This window comes from Helobdella robusta (assembly GCF_000326865.2).
Source record: "Helobdella robusta unplaced genomic scaffold HELROscaffold_32, whole genome shotgun sequence".
Lineage (NCBI taxonomy): Eukaryota > Metazoa > Annelida > Clitellata > Rhynchobdellida > Glossiphoniidae > Helobdella > Helobdella robusta.
The window spans coordinates 1,335,911-1,355,255 of record NW_008704589.1 but is presented as its reverse complement, the minus strand read 5'-3'; the positions used below and the strand labels follow the sequence as shown (position 1 = coordinate 1,355,255).

General features: G+C 31.9%; 6 protein-coding genes across 6 annotated transcripts; 1 reads left to right on the top strand and 5 right to left on the bottom strand.

The window, feature by feature from the left end:
- Positions 1 to 469: 469 nt before the first annotated feature.
- On the top strand, positions 470 to 5,031 carry HELRODRAFT_82224 (hypothetical protein; the record flags this gene model as incomplete). Its single annotated transcript, XM_009022576.1, has 13 exons — positions 470 to 664; positions 1,288 to 1,392; positions 1,493 to 1,660; positions 1,773 to 1,982; positions 2,240 to 2,365; positions 2,500 to 2,581; positions 2,658 to 2,783; positions 3,045 to 3,157; positions 3,426 to 3,539; positions 3,837 to 3,933; positions 4,163 to 4,247; positions 4,545 to 4,693; positions 4,871 to 5,031. Coding segments are annotated over 13 exons (1,731 nt in total), but the record flags the coding sequence as incomplete, so codon positions are not given.
- A 2,238-nt stretch (positions 5,032 to 7,269) lies between these two features.
- HELRODRAFT_127586 (hypothetical protein) lies at positions 7,270 to 7,569 on the bottom strand (the record flags this gene model as incomplete). The annotated part of the gene is made up of 2 exons (XM_009022575.1): positions 7,270 to 7,379; positions 7,485 to 7,569. Coding segments are annotated over 2 exons (195 nt in total), but the record flags the coding sequence as incomplete, so codon positions are not given.
- A 1,571-nt stretch (positions 7,570 to 9,140) lies between these two features.
- On the bottom strand, positions 9,141 to 10,555 carry HELRODRAFT_82333 (hypothetical protein; the record flags this gene model as incomplete). Its single annotated transcript, XM_009022574.1, has 5 exons — positions 9,141 to 9,250; positions 9,530 to 9,612; positions 9,854 to 9,993; positions 10,157 to 10,248; positions 10,495 to 10,555. Coding segments are annotated over 5 exons (486 nt in total), but the record flags the coding sequence as incomplete, so codon positions are not given.
- A 1,608-nt stretch (positions 10,556 to 12,163) lies between these two features.
- HELRODRAFT_100762 (hypothetical protein) lies at positions 12,164 to 14,409 on the bottom strand. Its single transcript, XM_009022573.1, has 5 exons — positions 14,207 to 14,409; positions 13,570 to 13,662; positions 13,092 to 13,223; positions 12,813 to 12,917; positions 12,164 to 12,542 (listed from the first exon to the last, which is right to left on the bottom strand). The coding sequence occupies exons 1-5, from the start codon at positions 14,253 to 14,255 to the stop codon at positions 12,358 to 12,360; spliced, it is 564 nt and encodes a 187-aa protein (XP_009020821.1). The 5' UTR covers positions 14,256 to 14,409; the 3' UTR covers positions 12,164 to 12,357.
- Positions 14,410 to 15,220: 811 nt separating this feature from the next.
- On the bottom strand, positions 15,221 to 17,275 carry HELRODRAFT_192378 (hypothetical protein; the record flags this gene model as incomplete). The annotated part of the gene is made up of 2 exons (XM_009022572.1): positions 16,678 to 17,275; positions 15,221 to 16,440 (listed from the first exon to the last, which is right to left on the bottom strand). A coding segment is annotated over exon 2 (1,059 nt), but the record flags the coding sequence as incomplete, so codon positions are not given.
- A 241-nt stretch (positions 17,276 to 17,516) lies between these two features.
- HELRODRAFT_175137 (hypothetical protein) lies at positions 17,517 to 19,087 on the bottom strand (the record flags this gene model as incomplete). Its single annotated transcript, XM_009022571.1, has 3 exons — positions 17,517 to 18,704; positions 18,831 to 18,926; positions 19,052 to 19,087. 3 exons carry the CDS (start codon positions 19,085 to 19,087, stop codon positions 17,517 to 17,519), a joined length of 1,320 nt encoding a protein of 439 aa, XP_009020819.1.
- Between the last annotated feature and the right edge of the window lie 258 nt (positions 19,088 to 19,345).

The window sequence follows — 19,345 nt, the reverse complement described above, 5'->3', positions numbered from 1 at the left end:
AATTTGTTTACATTTATAATTAATTACTCTTGCGTAACTACATTACATTTCAACAAGTAGCTTCTTGATGTCATCGATATTATTACATATTTATTACATAAGGCACTACTTAAAAACATTGCGCGCACTCACACCACACACACACACACACACAACGCATGCAGATGTATGGTGGTAGTTTGAAGATGGATACACTGACAGACAAGTACCTATGCTCGTTCCTCATCGTATCAGAAGATGAAAGCATTGTCTCCATTCAACAATCTGGTTACTTAGATACATTTATTCAAACCTATTCCAACAGCAGTTTTTTGATTTCTTTCTGAATCATCTTTAAATTAAATGATGGAAAGATTTTTAATAACGTTAATTTTACTTTTGAAATGATTAAATTATTAAAATGTAACTTGACAATACTTTAACGCGGTGTCATAAACTCTACTGGACATAAAATATCTGGCGGCACGTGGAACCAGGCAAGTTCATGTGGACAAGGGAGGAGTCGTTGTCGTCAGTCATCTCCACTGAAATGGTTGATCTGCCTGTTTCCAAGATCATGGCTAAGATGGAAGATGAGTTTGGTGTAGAAGGTTGCGTGTCTCTTTGTATATATATATATGTGTGTGTGTATGTGTTATGTGATGTTTTTTTTATTATTTTTATTGTTTTTTATTATTTTTTAATTACAGATATATAAATGTTTTTAAATCATGGATATAACTGTTGCTTCATTTTTTTGAGCAGTTATCAATTTTTTTCCTTGTTACAGAAGGTATCTTGCAGATGTTTGTCAAACGTTTCTACACTCAGTTTTCTCAGCTCAAAGTTAGAGCATGATTCTAATTTAAAATTTAGTATTCCAATGTTTTAAGTTTTGTCTATTAATATTAATTCAATTTTTATTTATATTTTTGATATTTTTGAGGTGATTCAAAAGTTAAGTAAAGAGAAAAAGTGAAAGATAGTTTCATAGACTTGAGTAAAACTACACTGCGTTTGAACTAGCAGTAATATAATAATAATAATTTCGTTTTGAATTTATTGTTGGCGGGAGTTTATTTAATAATGTGGATGACAAACAACTGTTATATGTTCAAATTAATTACACCAAACTGAAATTTTAGGTAAGTTCAGAATATTTTTCATACTTTCATTTATATCCAGACGTTTGTTTTGCAAATGAAGAACAAATTGAAACTTTTATTTCCTGGTCACCACCATCATCACCACCACCATCATTATCAAGCCCACAACCAAGCAAATGAAGAAGATGAAGATGATGATGAGGACGATGGCGACGATGATGATAATGATACCCTTGATGAAACTTACCTAACTAGGGATGAGTTTAATTTGCACAAGTTGATCATAGCTGTTACTTCTGCTGGCAAGGTCTGTCTGCCCACTCGTCATTCAATTATTCAGCAGTGTTTTTGCAGGTAAAATTAGTTGAACCATGTTAATCAAACCCTTTTGTTTTTAACATTGTCAGATTTTCGGGATAGACAGCAACAGTGGAAAGAACATATGGAAGATTTATGTTGAGGACTTGTCTCCATACAAAGTCATGAGCGGTCAGCACGTTCTTCCACTGTTCGTGCAGAGAAGTAGCTCTCACTTTCCTCATCAACCTCTCTGTACTGTCATTGGCAGAAGCAAAGTGGGCGTCTTATGGTCTTACATTTGTCAAACCATTTGCTTTTAACTTTTCCAGATTATTTTTTATTGTGAAATGCAACTATTTAGGAGTATTTTTTTCCATTTCATATTAGGCTACAGGAAAGTCAATGATTTTTTCGTTTCATCCAATTTCGGGCACGCCGACAACTTATGAATCATCATCGTCGGAAGACACGCCACCATCAACGTCGTCATCACTGAGAGGCAACTTGTTGCCCTACAAAGTGACCAATGCCATCATGTTGGCTCAGTTTGATGTCCACTTTCTCCATCCTCTCCTTCTCATCGATGACCAGAACAAGGTAAGGTGACTCATACAAACGTTCAATGTTACAGATGTTTGTGAAAATTATTTTTTAATATTTATTTTTTTTCTTTTAAAAATATTTTTTATGTCGTTTATTGATTGAATAATCATTTTATTGTGGCGGTCATTCAAATTATAATAGTTATAATTCTTTCACAAAAACTTTTCAATTGAAAATTTAAATTAATAATTTGAAAAAACGAAAATGACGAGATGAAAGTTTTGTAATAAGATGGAAATGACCACATCCAGGTCCACGTGGTACCCAGCAGCGCATTTGAACAAGTGCGCAAATTATCTTCATCGCTTTTCACGTTTATTGCTGATGGGGCGAAGGGTTCGGTTGATGGTTTCAGACTTGTGCCAGCTCGTGATGGGGTACGACTGTTGTTTCCTTTCTTTTTCATTATTTTGCCTCATTTGATGCTTTGAGGTAATTTTAATTGATTTCATCGATGATTCCAATGAAAAATTGTTATCAATAAAATTGTTAACTTATCGAACCTTGGTAGTTGTGGGCACAATCTACATGGTCAGTTGATGTGGGCGCAAGTGGTCAGACGATATCTGCTGTTTATTCTAAGCATCCTAATGGTATACTTATTTATTTGTCATCACATTCACTTGTCGTCACATTAATTACACGCACATCACATCATCACGTCCACAGAACATGTACATTCCATTGGGATTGTCCTAGAGGATAGAAGCGTGTTGTACAAATATCTGAACCCCAATCTGATCGTTGTCGTGACCGAGGGTGAAGATGCAGAACAGAAGGAAACACTTCAAAAAGGTCATCAATCTTTTTGTCCGTTTCTCTAACCTCTTATTACATTTCTCTTTCATTCTGTCTTCATCTTTTACTCTTATTTCCATATATTTTAACTGCAATTGCTTGATTTGCTCAAGCTTTTTTTTGTTATAGAAGGCGATATACACTGCTTGTCAAATTTCGAAGACTTTATTTTACATTTTTTATTTTGTTACTTGTTATTATGTTGATAGACCCCAATTAAATAAACATCATGGCAACGACAAACAACACCAACAACAGGCGTGTTCAGCGTACATCTGATAGATGGAGTAACGGGCGATCTGATCTTCCACTGCGTGCACAGGAAAGCTAGAGGACCCGTCAACCTTATTCATTCTGAAAACTGGATCGTCGTTAGTTCATTCTGTTCATTTGCCGCTGGTTGCCTTAATGTGTGTATGCATGTATTAGTACTTGAATGGTTGGTTATTGGGATGGGATTGTTAATTGCCAGTTTCACGTTGAATGTCCGCTAGATGTGTCGACAGAGAGAGAAAATGTTGACATTCATGAGTTAGCTGATTAGATTTTTTAATTTTTTTTAACGTGCTGTGATCATTTAATTAATCTTTTATTGATAATTCATTATCTAAGCTGGCAAGTAAATAAACGAAATTTTAGTATAGTTACTGGAATCAGAAGCACAGACGCAACGAACTTGCTGTGCTGGAGTTGTATGAAGGGGAAAGGCAGTCTAATGCCTCTGCGTTCTCATCATTACATCATCCTCCCCAAGTACTGTCTATCACCTTACAATTAATATAACAATTTATCATTCATTTGGTTTACTAAATTATTAATCACTTGAATGATTTATTAATCATTTGATTGATTGATTTGTTGGTTGATTGATAGACTGGTTGATTGATTGTTTGATAGACCATGTCTAAATAAACCAATTTCTATTTCATTTTTTTTGTGTCAGTGGAATTGTTTATTTATTCAAAATTATTTTTAAATGTTTTTTTTTTCGTTTTTAGACTACGTATAAAAAATAGTTTAATATAAAATATCTTGTCCTTAACATTGCAGCCAATAGTGATGCGTCAGGCTTACATCTTCCCAAGCCACATAACCACACTCGGTGTCTCTATGACTGAAAAGGGACTGACTAACAAGGAAATTTTGTGTAAGCTTTTTCCGACGAACTATTTTCATGTCACAGTTTTTGTATTTTTTTTATTTGACCGTTTTTGTGTATATTTTTTTGAAGTTTCGTAAACTTGACTATTTGGTACGTGATGAAAACGTATTGCTTTTAATAATATGATTGTGTTTGAAATTAATTTTCATTGGAGATAGTTACAAAAAGTAACAGTAAATTAAATTTCAAATTTCAAATTTTTTTAAACACATAGTTGCCATGGAGTCGGGTTCCATACTTGGCCTACCAAAAGTTTTCATTGATCCAAGAAGACCAGAAGTTGTGTCTCCGGAAAGCAGGTACCTTATGTTACATGTTGTGTTATGTGTTGCTATTTCTGTGTTGCACATTGCTGATGTATTCATGTTACACGCTGTTATATATGTGTTGTCTGATGTTATGTGCCATAGGAAATGCTGCAAACAATCAGGAGATTAGAATAACTTTCGTAACCACCTTCAACGCTTATTTATAATAAATACATTCTGTTAGTTATAAACTGCTCATAACCCAACAACTCAAAGAAATAGCTGACCAATTATTTCACTACAACCAGATATAATTGACTAAAGTATAATTTTTTCGTTTGTAACCAGAGAGGAAGGCTTAATTCCATACATGCCTGAATTGCCAAAACCAGCAGATCGCATCATCAACTACTACCAACTGGTGCACGACATCAGGCACATCAAGACTGCTCCATCAGGACTCGAATCAACCAGCCTTGTCTTCTGCTTTGGATTGGGTAAGTGAAGGCTAATAAATATTTAATAAATATATTAATATTTAATTAGGTTTTTGTATTTTGATTTGTTTTTAAGTTGGGAATTTCTTTCCTTGATGGTGTTTAGACTTATTTTTTCTAATTTTAACTTCCAATCATGTGTTTTTGAGATTACAATGATCACCACCATCACTGCAGATTTGTTCTTCACTCGAGTTACTCCGTCAAAGATGTTTGACGTCTTGAAAGAGGACTTTGATTACTTCTTCATAAGCAGTGTGCTCATTGGCATGATTGTTGTTTCCATTGTCAGTCAGAAATTGGCCCAGAGAAAACTTTTGCACAGGGCATGGAAGTGAATTGTGATTATATGCATGATGAATTGAGTGCATGGATGATGAATTGATTGTGCACACGATGAGTTGATAGTCCGAATGATGATAGGCATTGTTTGCATGCTGGTGGATTTTTTGTTGCTATGTAATGGTGTTTTTTTTCATGAGTAACTATGATTTTTTAAGATTTATTTTTTGTCATTCATTTGGTTTATAGTTCAAAATGGTTGTAAAGCTGTTGGCTATGTTTCGTTTTGTTTATGATTTTTCTCTTAATGAATAATATATCATCGTTGTTGATGTCTTTGTTAGTTAAATTTGTTTCCATTGGCCGTACTGCGCTGTTTTCACCTAAAATGTTTTTTACTTTTATATTTTTGAAATCATTAATATGTTTCTGGTCATACTCTTGTCTTGACTTGTATGTCTGATTGGACCTTATTTAACGTTAGATGTTTGTCTGCATCTTCTGACTGTCATTCTGCTGTTTATATAAAATAACAAATTAAAATTTTAATTCTTCCATTCATGAATAAATGATTGACTGATGCACTTTTCATTATTCAGACGCACAACTCTTTGGATATTAATATTTAGGATAAAATTACTAGAATGAGATAAAGATTAATTTAACCAAATCGCGTTATTAAATGCTGGTTGTTAAGATTGAATGGATGTGTCGATTCCTTATTTATTTGCATGCGAATGTAAATATTTCATTTGTGCACCATAAGTCTGTACCATTTATATATTAATTATAATTAATATATATGGCCTGTATATAAGAATTATTCGATTTGGGTATTTTTGATCGTATTTTATTTAAAAATAAAACAAGTTCGTTGATTCCTTCTCATTGCTGCATTTTTCAATTGTAACTGAAATCTCATACGCCGAAACAAGTAATTTGAATGTCACATTATGACCTAAAATAAGGCAATTCTGACTGTAAAGTATTAACAGCGCCCATGATTCCAGCCGCAAAATTGTAGCCGATCAATTAATTTTCTAAAAATCCAACAGCGGTTAATTTCGGTCTAGCTAATAAACAAACGATAGTGCTGACGAGTAGCAGTCTGCATCATGCTATGCCAACGTTTCATTCATAATACAAATATCCTTGTAAAATTTTATGTATGATTTAACTATGGTAATGAAATTCGAGTAGAAATTTAAAATAAATTATATCAATAAAGTCCATTGAGTCAAGGAGACTAAAAATTTTTTTCAAAAGCAGGCAGGCATTTTTAGTTCTATATTGTGATACACGTTGTATTACGTTTGTTCAACTAAAAGCATTTTCCCAGATAGGTGTTCAGGAATGATGAAACGTTGGATAGAAACTTTTACAGTAATAACAAGCTCAAGCATTGTTTAAAATAATCACAAAACTTTCTGTCAAAGATGTCACAGCAAATATTCAGAAAATTATTTGAAATATAAAGCGAGAAATAAATTAAATTAGCACAAAAAATTAGTATACAAATAATTTAGATTAGTATAATCAAATTTTCAATTTTGGTTGAAGGAAATATTCATATCTGACAGACGAATGTCGTGCAGCTGATTTCGAGCTGTTTGGTAAAAAATAATTATATATTTTCAATTAGATTGTAGGTAAATTTATTTGCTGACGAATAAAAGCTTAAAAAAGTAAGAAACCCAAAAAAACAAACGGTTAATGAAGACAGACCTTCAAAGTAGCCGGTGTCTGTGTCGTTCTCAGGGATGGGTAAGAAAGGGGGGTGAAGGCTTTCAATGTTGGCCCAGTCTACTTCGCCAAAAAATTTGCTCTTCTTCAATTCTGTTTCAAATAATATACCAACATCCATATACACGTAAATGATTGACAAAACGTAATTGATTCAATATCAATCATAAAATGCAAGATGGTTTTAAATGTTCAAGATATGAAGTGGGATTCGAAAAAATGTACCGCAAAAACACTAAAATTGGCATCACTATTATTGCACAGCATTTATAAAATCAACAATTTTAAAGCAGATAAAAACAGACACTAGCCGGCACATTTGATTCTTGTTTTTGATTCGATGCATAGGAGAGCGTTTATGACTTCAAAGCTTTCAGTGGACAGAGCTATAGATTCATCACCAGAGGGCCACTGTATATCTGTCAGCAGTCGCGTCAGTCAATAAAGGGAATTGTTTGATTCAAATGTTTATATTCAAAGGTAGCATGTTTATTCATATATACAATTAATTAGCTGTAGTTACAAAACCTAACATAACGCGACTGACCTCTGCTGAGAATGTTGTGAAATATTTTCTCTGGGGTGTCATCAAGGAATGGAGGGAAGCCGGTTAAAAATTCGAACATACACACCCCAAACGCCCACCAATCAACTTCTGGTCCTAATCATTAGCAAAATTTACATACATCGATTTTCTGGTGGATAATATTAACGAACACAAAAAATTTAACAAAAACTGAAAAACAGCAAAAATGAGATGAATGACCATGTTCATATCTAAGCAAGAGCTCAGGTGCCAAATAATCAGGTGTGCCCAGTATCCTCCTGTCCTCTGCATCTACGTTCCTCCTCCCCCTGCGAAGACTCATCGGAGTTCTGTAGTGGAGTTTGTGGCTCGGAACGCCAGGAGTCTGCAGCAGAAATAGTGAAATTAATTTAATTAAAAAAAAGAAATCTTTGCTAAAAATTTTGATATAAGGACATAAAATTGTATTGAGAGATGGGTCGTTAAAGAAGTGATTGAGATAATGTTATCAAACGTAAATTCAAAAAAAAACCTAATTCAAATTGACAACAACCAACCATAAACTTAACAACTCTTTTGGTGGTAGGTGTAGAGAAGTCTCCCTTAAAACCATCAGAACATTCTCTGGAATTATTTGCCTTCTGCATACCAGGCAGGCTCATGAACAGATCTCCCCTTCTCCTTTGTTTTCTCGAGGCATTCCGTGCGGCTGATGTTTCATCTGGACGGGATGGTTCTTCTTTCGTTCTGTCAGCATGTTTGTCATCATTAAAACAAAAACTTGAGTTAGCATCACCATCATCGTCGTTCTCAGGGTCATGCCTTTGCCTTTTCTTTGTGAAGTTAAAACTATCGTCGTGACTGTCATTAAACTCTTTATTATCTACGCTTGATATTTTATCAAATGTTGTGTCTAATGCAGATGAGTTGATGCTTAACTCAGCTTCTTCATGGTTTTCTAGCTTTGTAGAATTCAAATTTTTAGAGGAATCTATGATGGTTTGATTAGAGAAGAGAGAACTTTCTGGAGACTTTGATGCAGAGTGATGTTGTTGGCATGTGGAATTAATGGTTGTGTTCATTGATGAATTGCCCAGGTCTGAATGTTTAATGAGAAAATTAAATAAGGATTCACTTAGCTGAACATGGAAAGTGAATTTGAAATGTATTTACTATCAAAAGATTCATCATCGTCGAGCATGAACTTGGAGATGGGGTGGAAATGATTGATGGGCGATGGACACATCACATCTTCATCCAACTTGCATCTTTTTGCAGGCCTACCACACTCACTTTCCAAGTTAAAGTCACTAACAATTTGTGTCAGGCCAGTGCCTCTTTCATCCCTTCAAATGCATAATCATTCAGTCTTATTTATATTAATAAATTACATGTCTTATAAATTTGTGAGATGATTTTGTTAAATTATTTGTATGAATCACAAACCGATGAAAAGAGGAGCGTTCAATATTATCATTCTTGTTATTAGCATTATTAGTATCACATGCTCCATCATCTTCCTCCTCCTCTTCATTCAGACTCACATCAGCCAGGGAACTGTTGAATTTTGGATCTTTATTCAAGTTCATCTTGGGACTTTTCTGCTTGTTCTTATTTTGTGACACCAAAACTCGCTTCCTATTTGGAGCACTTCCCTGAAAGCTGCTGTCAAGTGATGATGATAACTTTCTGAGATGGTTGTTTGCAGGAGAATGAGGAACATTTTCGTTGGGCACATCTTCTTTGTTGCCACATTTTTTTGGTATGCTCTGATTTAGTAATTAAATAACAACAACAATTTGAAACATTGCTACTGCAATTCGCCTCACTACATAATCATTAGAATCGATTAGAAAGAAAAATTAATTTGTTCAACGAAACAGCACATAAACCACATCATACAAAAGCCAAATGACTGGTTAGTGACAGGATTTGTCCGGGAGTTCTTGAAGGTCCCGTGGTGAACTTACTGTTTGGTGAAGTGAGAATATCTGCCAGACATATTTCTGAAAATTATCAAAAAATTCTTTTAGCTAAAGATGGACTGGACAGTTAATAAAATCACAACTAGATTAAAAAGAAATTTTACTCAAACTTTTGACTAGTGACATCAAAGCTTATATAAATTACATAACAAATATATCATTCTTCTTCTAAGAAACATCACTATTTTGACATTGCAACAATTAACAATGGACCAATAATCTCAATATTTAATCAAATTTATTAATACCATTAAATGATATTTCAACAAATGTTCAACAGAATATCAATTAAGAGCTTACTGTGGTTGATCTGTGATAGTCCAAAGTCTGTAAGCTTCACATGTCCTTCCTTTGATATGAGCAGGTTTTCTGGCTTCAAATCTCTTATGTTAAATAGCAAAATAACGATTAAAGTTAAGATCACATATTTCAACCAAACTAATAATATTTGGCTCATGAAATTTGATACACATTTCAACTAATAAATCAAAATTCTATAACACAACATACAAACTTATGAACAGGTGAAGAAACAAATGCAGGCATAACAGATAACAACACAAAAAAATGTATTAATGAAAATATTTACTGAAAAATTGTATAACAAGACAGATGCATGCAAACCTATGTATTATAGAATGTTTGTGAAGGTATTCAAGGGCAGCCAAAATTTCTGATAGGAAGAACAGAGCATGGTCCTCTCTAAGACAGCCACAAGTTGACAACAACGACCTCATATCACCACCAATCATGTACTCCATTATCTGACGATTGCATACACTTTTATATACTTTTCATTCGACACTCAACGAGTGTAATTTTTTCACATGCAAAAAAATTAATGTAGTGATTTCAAACAGAAACTTATGTTAAATTACACCTCTTTTCAAATTTTTTAATTTTAATAAGCAGCAGCAAAACACTAACCAGAAAAATGCTCTGTTTTGTTTGCAAAGAGTAGTACAGTCTAACTATGAATGGACTCTTTGATATAGCCAAGGCGTCTCTTTCCGTTGTCACTGTTAAATTTTTTAGTCACATAAAGTTTTCACAGTTTTGCCCAAGTACTGTTCATACATTTTTACGAGTCAAAATTAACAATGAAAGAAACTTTTAACAATGTATAATAATATATATAATATTGTGTCTGGAATAAAATTTTAAAAACTTATAATGAAGAATGCTAATTATTTATACAATACGCTATTGTAGTAGAAAGTAGCTAGTTAAAAAGACATTACTGCAATAAAATATGATCAAATGACCTTGACTCATCAGATTTTTATTAACCATGTCAGCTTTTTTAACCACTTTTATTGCCAATATATTTGTAGGATCTGTCTTCTTGTAGCCTAGATAAACTTTCCTATTTATTCATAATAAAAATTTTATTTAATTATGTGGATAATCACAAAATTGTTAGATACAAATTTTTGTAAAAAAATCTGTTAAAAAAATTTGAAAACAAAGTGAAATAAAATGAAACTTTAACCCAAAAGCTCCCTTGCTTATTGGCTTCACAACAAAGAACTGATCCATTGTAGGGACCTGAAAAGTAATAGAAGCAAATTAACTTGTAAAAAGATATAAAAGATTTGAAAAACTGAGGTATATTTCAGCCACATGTTCTTTCCACTTTTTAAAAATCTTTTCCATTGTTACTATGAAATCATTTCAACAAAAATCTCTAAGAAGATTCATTATTCAGATGACTTAGCTACTATTAAATTAATATTAATAAATCCAACCCATACAATAATTCTGACCTGATTAACATATAATAAAATATGAAGGTATTTTCAATGTGTGCTGTGAGGAAAATAATTGATTACTTACATGGCAGACATGGTGGTGAAAAAAAATGTTTTTCATTTACAGTTTAGAAGTTATTTTAATTGTCTTGAAACTTTGATCATTCTATTTGAAATCTAACTTTTTTGTTTATCTTTTTTGTAGTTATGGTTAGAGATAAAAAAAGCTGTTTAGAATTTACTACAAATTAGTTAATTTAGTAACTTAGACTTAGACTTATTTTTATTTTAAAACTTTTTTCTTTGATACGTTTTATAGAAACCTCTACTACTCTACTTACTCAGCTGCTCTACTAGTTTTCTATTGCCACTCTTGCTACTACTAGTTATAGTAGTTAAGTATAGTACACAAGTAGTTTGAATACTACTAAATTTACATTTTTACAAATTATATGTTTTTATAGTTTATACCACAGTTCAGTTTTTACAACTTATATATGTCTTTATACTAGTTTATGGCTTATGCCATATAATAAGATAAGCTTTTTTAAAGCTTAAGCTTAAGGCCTACTTAAGCCTTAACAACCAGGTTATCAGAATATCTTATAACAAACACTGAAATGTAATATTTTTGTATTGGTAGTAGACTGTAAACTAGTAGGTGAAATTAAAATCATCAAAATTAAAAATAATTAATTTATAAAAAAAACTTTTTATTAATTAAAAATTTTTAAATTAATTAAATTAAAAATTGAAAGCAAAAATTGTTATTAACGTCCGGCATGTTGTCAACCGAAACAAATGAATCACTCGTCAATGTTATTTCTTATGATAAGTAAATAACTAATTATTGGTCACCAATCATTAGGCAATGTAAATTTAAATCCGAAATAACTAGTTTAAAATTTTGAATGGGCGCCATTAGAGGAGCAACATAGCACATAAAACATAGAAACCAAATTATTGGTGAATATTTAAAAGTGAGTTTATTTTGCTCCGTACGTCAGCACATATAGAAAGTTGTTACAAATACAATTTACATATACATCTGTAAAAATGAATTATTCTAAAAGATGCTGATTGATAAGAGCAGACCATTCATCTAAAACTTGGCACAATATATTGAATGAAACGTTCCTAAATATCAGACTGAATCCAACGAGACATTCCTCAAGATAAGGTTATTTTGGCATATTTTATTGATATAAAATTGCAAGAAAATCCTAATTATACTACATAAAAATGCAATTACATACATGCAAGTACTTTACGTTTCAAAACAACATCAAAAAATGATATAATTTATTACATAATCGTAAAATGTAGAAAAAGCAGTTTATCCAAAAAATATAAAATTAAAAAATTTTATTATAAAAATTAGCCTGTAGTAATTAAACCATAAACTGTATCAAAGTTTTTAGAATGTTCTGCAATAGGTGTTTCCAAGATGAAAGGAATATTTTTGAATCTGACGTCGTTGACGATCCTTTTGAAGCAATCAACTCCAATGTTTCCATCTCCTATCGATGCGTGTTCATCTTCCTGTGAGCCTAGCACTCCTGCTTGGCACATATTTCATTCAAGATACATTTAATTTCATACCAAACAACTATATGATATTCTAGATACTGTAGCATACTGAACTGATTTAAGCAACTCAACTTTTTCTTACAGAAAATTGTTATTTCATCAAAGAAAATTTGTAATAAGTATGAAAAAAACATTTATGTTATCAATCTTTAATGATGGAATGATTTCAATGGATTGCTTGTTCGTTTATTTGGAAATACAATCAATCAAAAAACTGTGGTAACATGCAGTGAAAATATGACCTTGGCTGTCATTGAGAAAAATGACTTTGAGGCTATCCATACCAATTTCTTGCTCAAACCTTTCAAAGAAGTTTTCGTACGTTTCTTCAACTCTTATGTCTACGCCTGAGATGTTTTAATTTGTAACATAGATTTATGAATGTAACTGTCCAAAATTATAAATAATTTCATTAATTTATTATTAACATGAATCAATTAAATTAACTTTCAGCTAATTATTAACTCTTCCCCGAAAATTAATCTAAATGAATAAGATGTAGACTACAAAAAAAAACCAACCAGAGGCAAATAGGTGACATGTGTCAATGGCAAAACCGATTCTGGATTTGTCCTCAATGAGAATCTGCAAGTTTTTCAAGTCTTCAACGTCCTTAATCAACATCTTTTCCTCCCCACAGCTATTCTCAATCACTATTTAGGAAAAGTTTTCCATTAACTTAACTAATTTGTTAATAATAACTAATTTATTTAATTGTTTGTTTAATTAATTGTTTATTTGTAAAATCTTGTTGTTTGCTTGTTTGTTTGTTTGTTGGTTTGTTTGTTTGTTTGTTGGAAAATTTTAAAAAAAATTTAAATTTAAATAACCAATTCTATAATAAAGCACCAAAAACCAAATTAAAATATTTTTTTTATTCAAAAATTTTGATAAAAGAAAAATGTTGGCAAGTCAAATAGTAATTAATAACAAAAACTAATAAACATAACTTCTAATGAAAAAATATATGGGACAGTAGAAACCAGCAAGCAAACAAACCAGTGACAACATTGGGAACTTTGAGGTGTAATGCATTCAGATGGTCAGCTAGTTGTTTCATAATTTTGCTCTTATCAGAATCCTCATATGAATCTGAATTTAAAATAGGTTGAATGATGGGTAGAGTTTGTTAGTTTTAATGATGACATCGTTGCAAAAAAAAATGAAAATTGTTAAAAATCTATAAATATAGTCTATCAGTTAAAGTTTTATTTAATTGCTTTAGTTTGAAAAAATTATTCATGGAAAAATTTAGTTTCTTTAAAAAACATATTCGAAAATAAACTAAAAAAATCACAAATATTTTACGGAAGGTTATTTCTGAAAAATTATAAAATTAAAAAACATCAGTTTTCAAAACACATCTGCATCAGATTCGTTCACAAATATTATCTGCCTTAATTGAATGAAGGCATTATTTAGCAAAAAAAATTGAAATTGAAATTAAACTGAATATGATTAGTCATAAAGTATTACCAATAAACCCTACACACTTCCTAGAACAGAAGATAATTTTAAATCCAATTTCGGAGGACATTAAAAATTTTGAATGAAAAAATTGTCTACCCATATAAACATTTCTTAAAAGGATGAAAATGACAAACAAATTAAAGGAAAAAAGAGACAAAGGACGAACTAAGGTGAAGGCAGTAGTTGTTGATGTGGAGCTGCAGACAGTAGTTCATGTCCTCCACAGCACAATCAAATGAGGCACGGACCACGTCATCATCTGAGGAGGTCAAGTCAACTATGCAAGAACCTCGTGCTATTATCGACGATGATGGAGATAAAAAAGATGATGATGGAGATGGCAAAGAAGAGGAGGAGGAAGTAGATGGCGCAGGAGATGATCCTAAACTGCTTTTCTGGAATATAAAAAAATTTGTTTATTAAATGTTTGAACAATTGAAATTCGATGGTAGATGTTGTAAAACTGATGAAAGACACAAGTTCATAAGCATATTCACAACAAATATGTTTCCAATTAACAGCTAAGGTGAGATAGGTTAAGATAAACTGATAAGTTTGAAGAAAAAAAAACAGTACATTACCAGCGAAGCAAACATTAACTAAATTAAATAGAATCCAATAAAAATTTATGCCAATGTAAAAAATATTTTAAAACATCAACACAATGTATGGAGGAAATCAGAATAAAAATTTTTTTTTTAAATAAAAACATCAAGTGAAAAAAACCAAATAAACTAGAATAATAACAGTATCATTATAAATGAAATTATGAATATTACTAACAATAATAATTACAGAGAAATTCACTAATAACCACGGTGATAAAATATAAAACAAACCAGAAGGGCAGATTTAAAATCATCAGCTTGTTGGATTGTTATCTGGTGACTACTGATCCACATTAGCTGGTCTTTCAAGAAGATGCTCATTGCCCTGTAACCTTTGCTTGTTGCACTGTGGATGGCGTTGGTGTAATCACCTAATGACATTGGTGATGACGATGATGATGACGTTGCTGTGGAATTGATGTTGGTGATGAAATGATGTGATGATGTGAAATTGATGATGTTTTATGATGTTATAATGTTAATGTTGATATGGTAGTCAAACAAACATTAAATTGAAGAATTATTTTATACCACATATTGACCATTTAATTCACGAATATTACAAATAGGACCTGTGTATAAAACATGAGCTCCTAACAATAATCCATTAGACTTTTTGTTAATTTCAACTGCTGTCTGACTAGTTAGGGAATCAGTTACTGGGTCATATGTTTTCGTGATGGTTGTTGTTGTCGTGCTATCATCTGGGATACTCTTAACAATATCTTTAGCATCATTGTTTGTTGTGGAATAGTCAAAAATATTGGTGCTTTCATTGTTGTTGCTGCTGTTTGTCATTGCATCAGGTTTGTATATTGCTGTTGTTTCGAGTTTGTTTGAATTATTTATATTTGTGTCTCGATCGTTGAAATTGTTTGTTTGGAAGATTTGTGTTGGAATCAAATAAGGTGAGGGAATGACAAAACCATCATCATCTTTTATCACCACATCTCGTAACCTTCTCTTCTTCAGGGGAACATCCCCAGAGGTCAGTGATGGTGACACCAATGATGATTGTGTCTGTACATCGTCAGTTGTTACAGGTGTAGACTGTTGTTGCACGTTGCTGTTTAAATAGTTGTTGCCTGTTGCTGGTGCAGTGGGTGAGTTGCATTCCACAGTAGTTGGACATGATGGTGAGGATGAAGATTCTATACTGGACTTTGTGTTAAGCTCTGTTGGTGATTTGTTTAACCTATGATCTCCATTTTCTACAATCTTTGAATTCATGTTTGATGCTGTTTCGCTGCCACTAGCAAAATTTTCATTATAATTATACGACTTTTGATACTTCTTTATGAAACCATTGCAAATCTTTTCTGCACAAACTTCAGGATTGTTGTTAATGTTTGAACATTCATGTGCACTTGAACATTTAGACTGAGTCTCAACTGGTGTAACTGCATCATCACTGACGTTACTATCAGACAATGATGGATGCACGCTTAGAGTCACTTTCCTTCTACCTCTACCTCTTGAAGATGTTCTGGCTACTACCACAGACTCCTTTCCAGATGCTGATTCAGTGACACCACTATAAGACAAAGTTGAAGTTTCAAATTTCCTCTTGGCTGGTCTTCCTCTGGTGGGCTTCAAAACCTTTTTCACCTCTGCATTACAACCTTTACCCATGACTGTCTGCTGACTAACTAAAAATTTGTACAAATATTTATAATAAAAAAAAAATTAAATGTTTTTTTTTTTATAACAACTTCTGAACAAAAAATCTTACGAGTTAACAACAGACTTTCCTTTTCTGATTTCTTAGGTCGACCTTTTTTTGGTCCCATAACTAACAATTAAAATTGTTTTTTGTTAGGTTATTTTTTTAAATCATAAAAATATTGTGAAAATTTTAATTTAAAATAAATCTGATTTTTTCATAATAATTTATAAAATGTAAATCGTAACTAAATCAATTAAAATTAAATAATAACTTAATATCCAGCAATAACTGGTTTGACTTGATTGAGATTGAGTGAACTATGAGATTTAATTATTGATTGAATGTTGGTGTCTAATAACTTGCCTTAGTTAGGTTGAGTCGATTCTTGATTTGATTGTGATGTTGGATGTTGATGTCCTGGTCTAATACAATCTCAACTTTTTTTCGAAAAATTTTACTAAAAACTATTTACTTATCAACCAATAACTATTAGTTTAACTTTAACAATCTAAAACTAACTAAAACAACTAAAATAAAATTAACAGTACTAACTACTAACATTATTAAAACTTTTCAAAATTTTAACTTTCAAACTTAACACTTAAAACTTAAAAGTCAAACTTACTAAACAACAGACACTTGATGACTAGATAGAAATTTGATGTCTTAATTAACTTGATTATATTATAGTCTTAACCTCTTAAATAAACTTAAATTAAACTTAAATTAAACTTACACTACAAAAAAAAGTTGGAAACTAATTTTTAAATTAATTAATCAACGCTAAATACAGAAGTGATATAAAATTCAAATTCCTAAAAATTAAATGTTAGAGAAGATCGAACTGATTGTTTTAAATTTAAATAGAACGGTAGCTAATAATTAATAAGATTTTTATTTAAATTTTAAAATTGACTAAGTCTCATGTTTCGATCAATCTTTCTTTACGAAAATAAATAAATGTAGACTAAAAGTGAATTCACGCAATAAAAACTCACAAGAGCTATCTTTTATTTTTCAAAATTTGTTTAAAAAAGTATCAAACATCCATTTATAATTGAATTAAAACAAATACAATTTTAACATAATTTTGTACAATTAAATAACCATTCATACTTAAAATTCAATATTTACAATTGAGCTCGTTATATACAATTGAAATGTTTAAAAAAAATATTCATTTGTTGAAAATTAAAGAAAAGTTAAAACGGCCTCCAGACGTTCTTTTGCACGTTTCGTTCTTCATTTGGAAACAGGTTGGCCGTTCTTATTTGCGAGAGGTCGTTTGAATTTTCAAGTCTCGTTCTTTTAATGGAGTGTGTGCCATTAATTTGAGGAGATAATTGGCTATTGAAAGAAGGATTGACTGGAGTTGAAGTCGTGTGTTGAGGATGGTGACGAGCCACAAGACTTCTTTCATTCATTATTGGACTGCATGTTTCAATATCCACATTCTCCTCTTCATTCTTTAGTTCCAATGAATCTTTAGAAACCTTATTGTCGTTGCATTGTGCTTGTGTATCTTGTTTATGGATCTTCTTAAGTTGGTTGTGGTGTTCAGTTGAGCTCGTTTCGTCGTCAGTTCTTTTTCTTTTAAAATTTTTAGTTGTTTTCTTGTTACTTGTTTTGTAATCATTGTCTGAGTTATTGCTGTTGTTTTCGCTTGTGTTACTATCGGAGCTGATGCTTGAGCTTTGTTCGTCATTGCTGTATGAATAGTAACAGCTGTCGTAACTTGCACTTTTGCACGCAGTTTGAGGAGGATTGTATGAAAAATTTGTCGCCGATTGTGAACTTTCGAAATACATTTTTGAACGATTCTCTGCTTCGTTGGAATTATTTTCAATTAACTTCGATCGTATTGAGCTGGTTGACGGCGAGAATGATGAGGTCGAGGAAGGCGATGGTGTGTATTGATCAGTGAAGGAGTTTCTCGTGTTGGGTGCGCGCTGAACATTAGGCGTCGAGTTGTTTGCTGGAAGATGGGTTGTTTTCGGAGATATTTGTTGGAAGTTAAAAAAATTTTGTTGAGGATGAAATTGTGGCTGCCATGTTTGCCAATCAACAGGTTGCTGCCTCGGTAATTGTTGTAGTAGTTGTTGCTGATGCTGTCGTTGCTGCTGTTGTACCTGTGGAAGTTGTAATTGTTGTGGTTGTTGTAGTTGATGTGGTTGTTGTAGCTGTTGTGGTTGTAGTTGCTGTGGTTGTAGCTGTGGTTGTAGCTGTGGTTGTTGTAGTTGATGTGGTTGCTGTAGCTGTAGTTGTTGTGGTTGTAGTTGTAATTGTTGTGGTTGTTGTTGTTGCTGTAATCTCATAGCACGAAGAGCCTCCATATATGAAACTGCCATCTCCAATATGTCTGCTTTCTCCATTCTGTTGTACATGGACGCCTGTTTCGGTTATCATTAATAAAGTGTTATTGAAGTTTTAATTGGAATATTATTGTTTCAATTTATTAACATTTTTTGAACATTATTTTTTTAAAGATTAATTAAAAAATAAAATAGAGAACTAACATCTTTATTGGTGGCCTCGAGAACCAGGTTCTTCAATTGATCCAACGATTCGTTGATTCGCTCACGCCTCTTCTTCTCTATTATTGGCTTCTTGATCTAATCAAATTTTTATTTTTTTTCAGTTAAGTCAAAAATTGATTTGATTTAATTTCATTGAAAACTGAAAAATATTTGGGTAACGAAATGAAAAAAAATTAGTAGATCAATCAAAATTATCCTACCTTTCTCAATTGATCTCGCGAAACTCTGGAGGACATTTCTTTCCCTCGTTTAAACTTCAAAAATTATTGTAACTATTCAAATCCGCGGCTTGATTTTATTGAATGTTTCAACGAAGTTCTAGGCAGATAAATTTTGACAGATATTAATAATATGGGATGAACTTTTAATATAATTTATAAGAAGCTGTTATTGATCTGGATAGGCAATGGACTGATGTCAACTGAACTGTTTAGTAAAGAAGTTGGTCAACTAAAGAGCTTATATACTTCTAAAGTATCCATTTTGAAAACAAT

What these genes read in the sequence shown, in the direction of transcription:
- HELRODRAFT_100762 (XM_009022573.1), bottom strand. Translation starts at nt 14,255, where the DNA reads ATGAACTACTGTCTGCAGCTCCACATCAACAACTACTGCCTTCACCTT. An exon ending in ATGTCACCTATTTGCCTCTG is followed by an intron (nt 12,918 to 13,091) that starts GTTGGTTTTTTT and finishes AAAACATCTCAG; the next exon opens with GCGTAGACATAAGAGTTGAA. An exon ending in TTTTCTCAATGACAGCCAAG is followed by an intron (nt 12,543 to 12,812) that starts GTCATATTTTCA and finishes ATATGTGCCAAG; the next exon opens with CAGGAGTGCTAGGCTCACAG.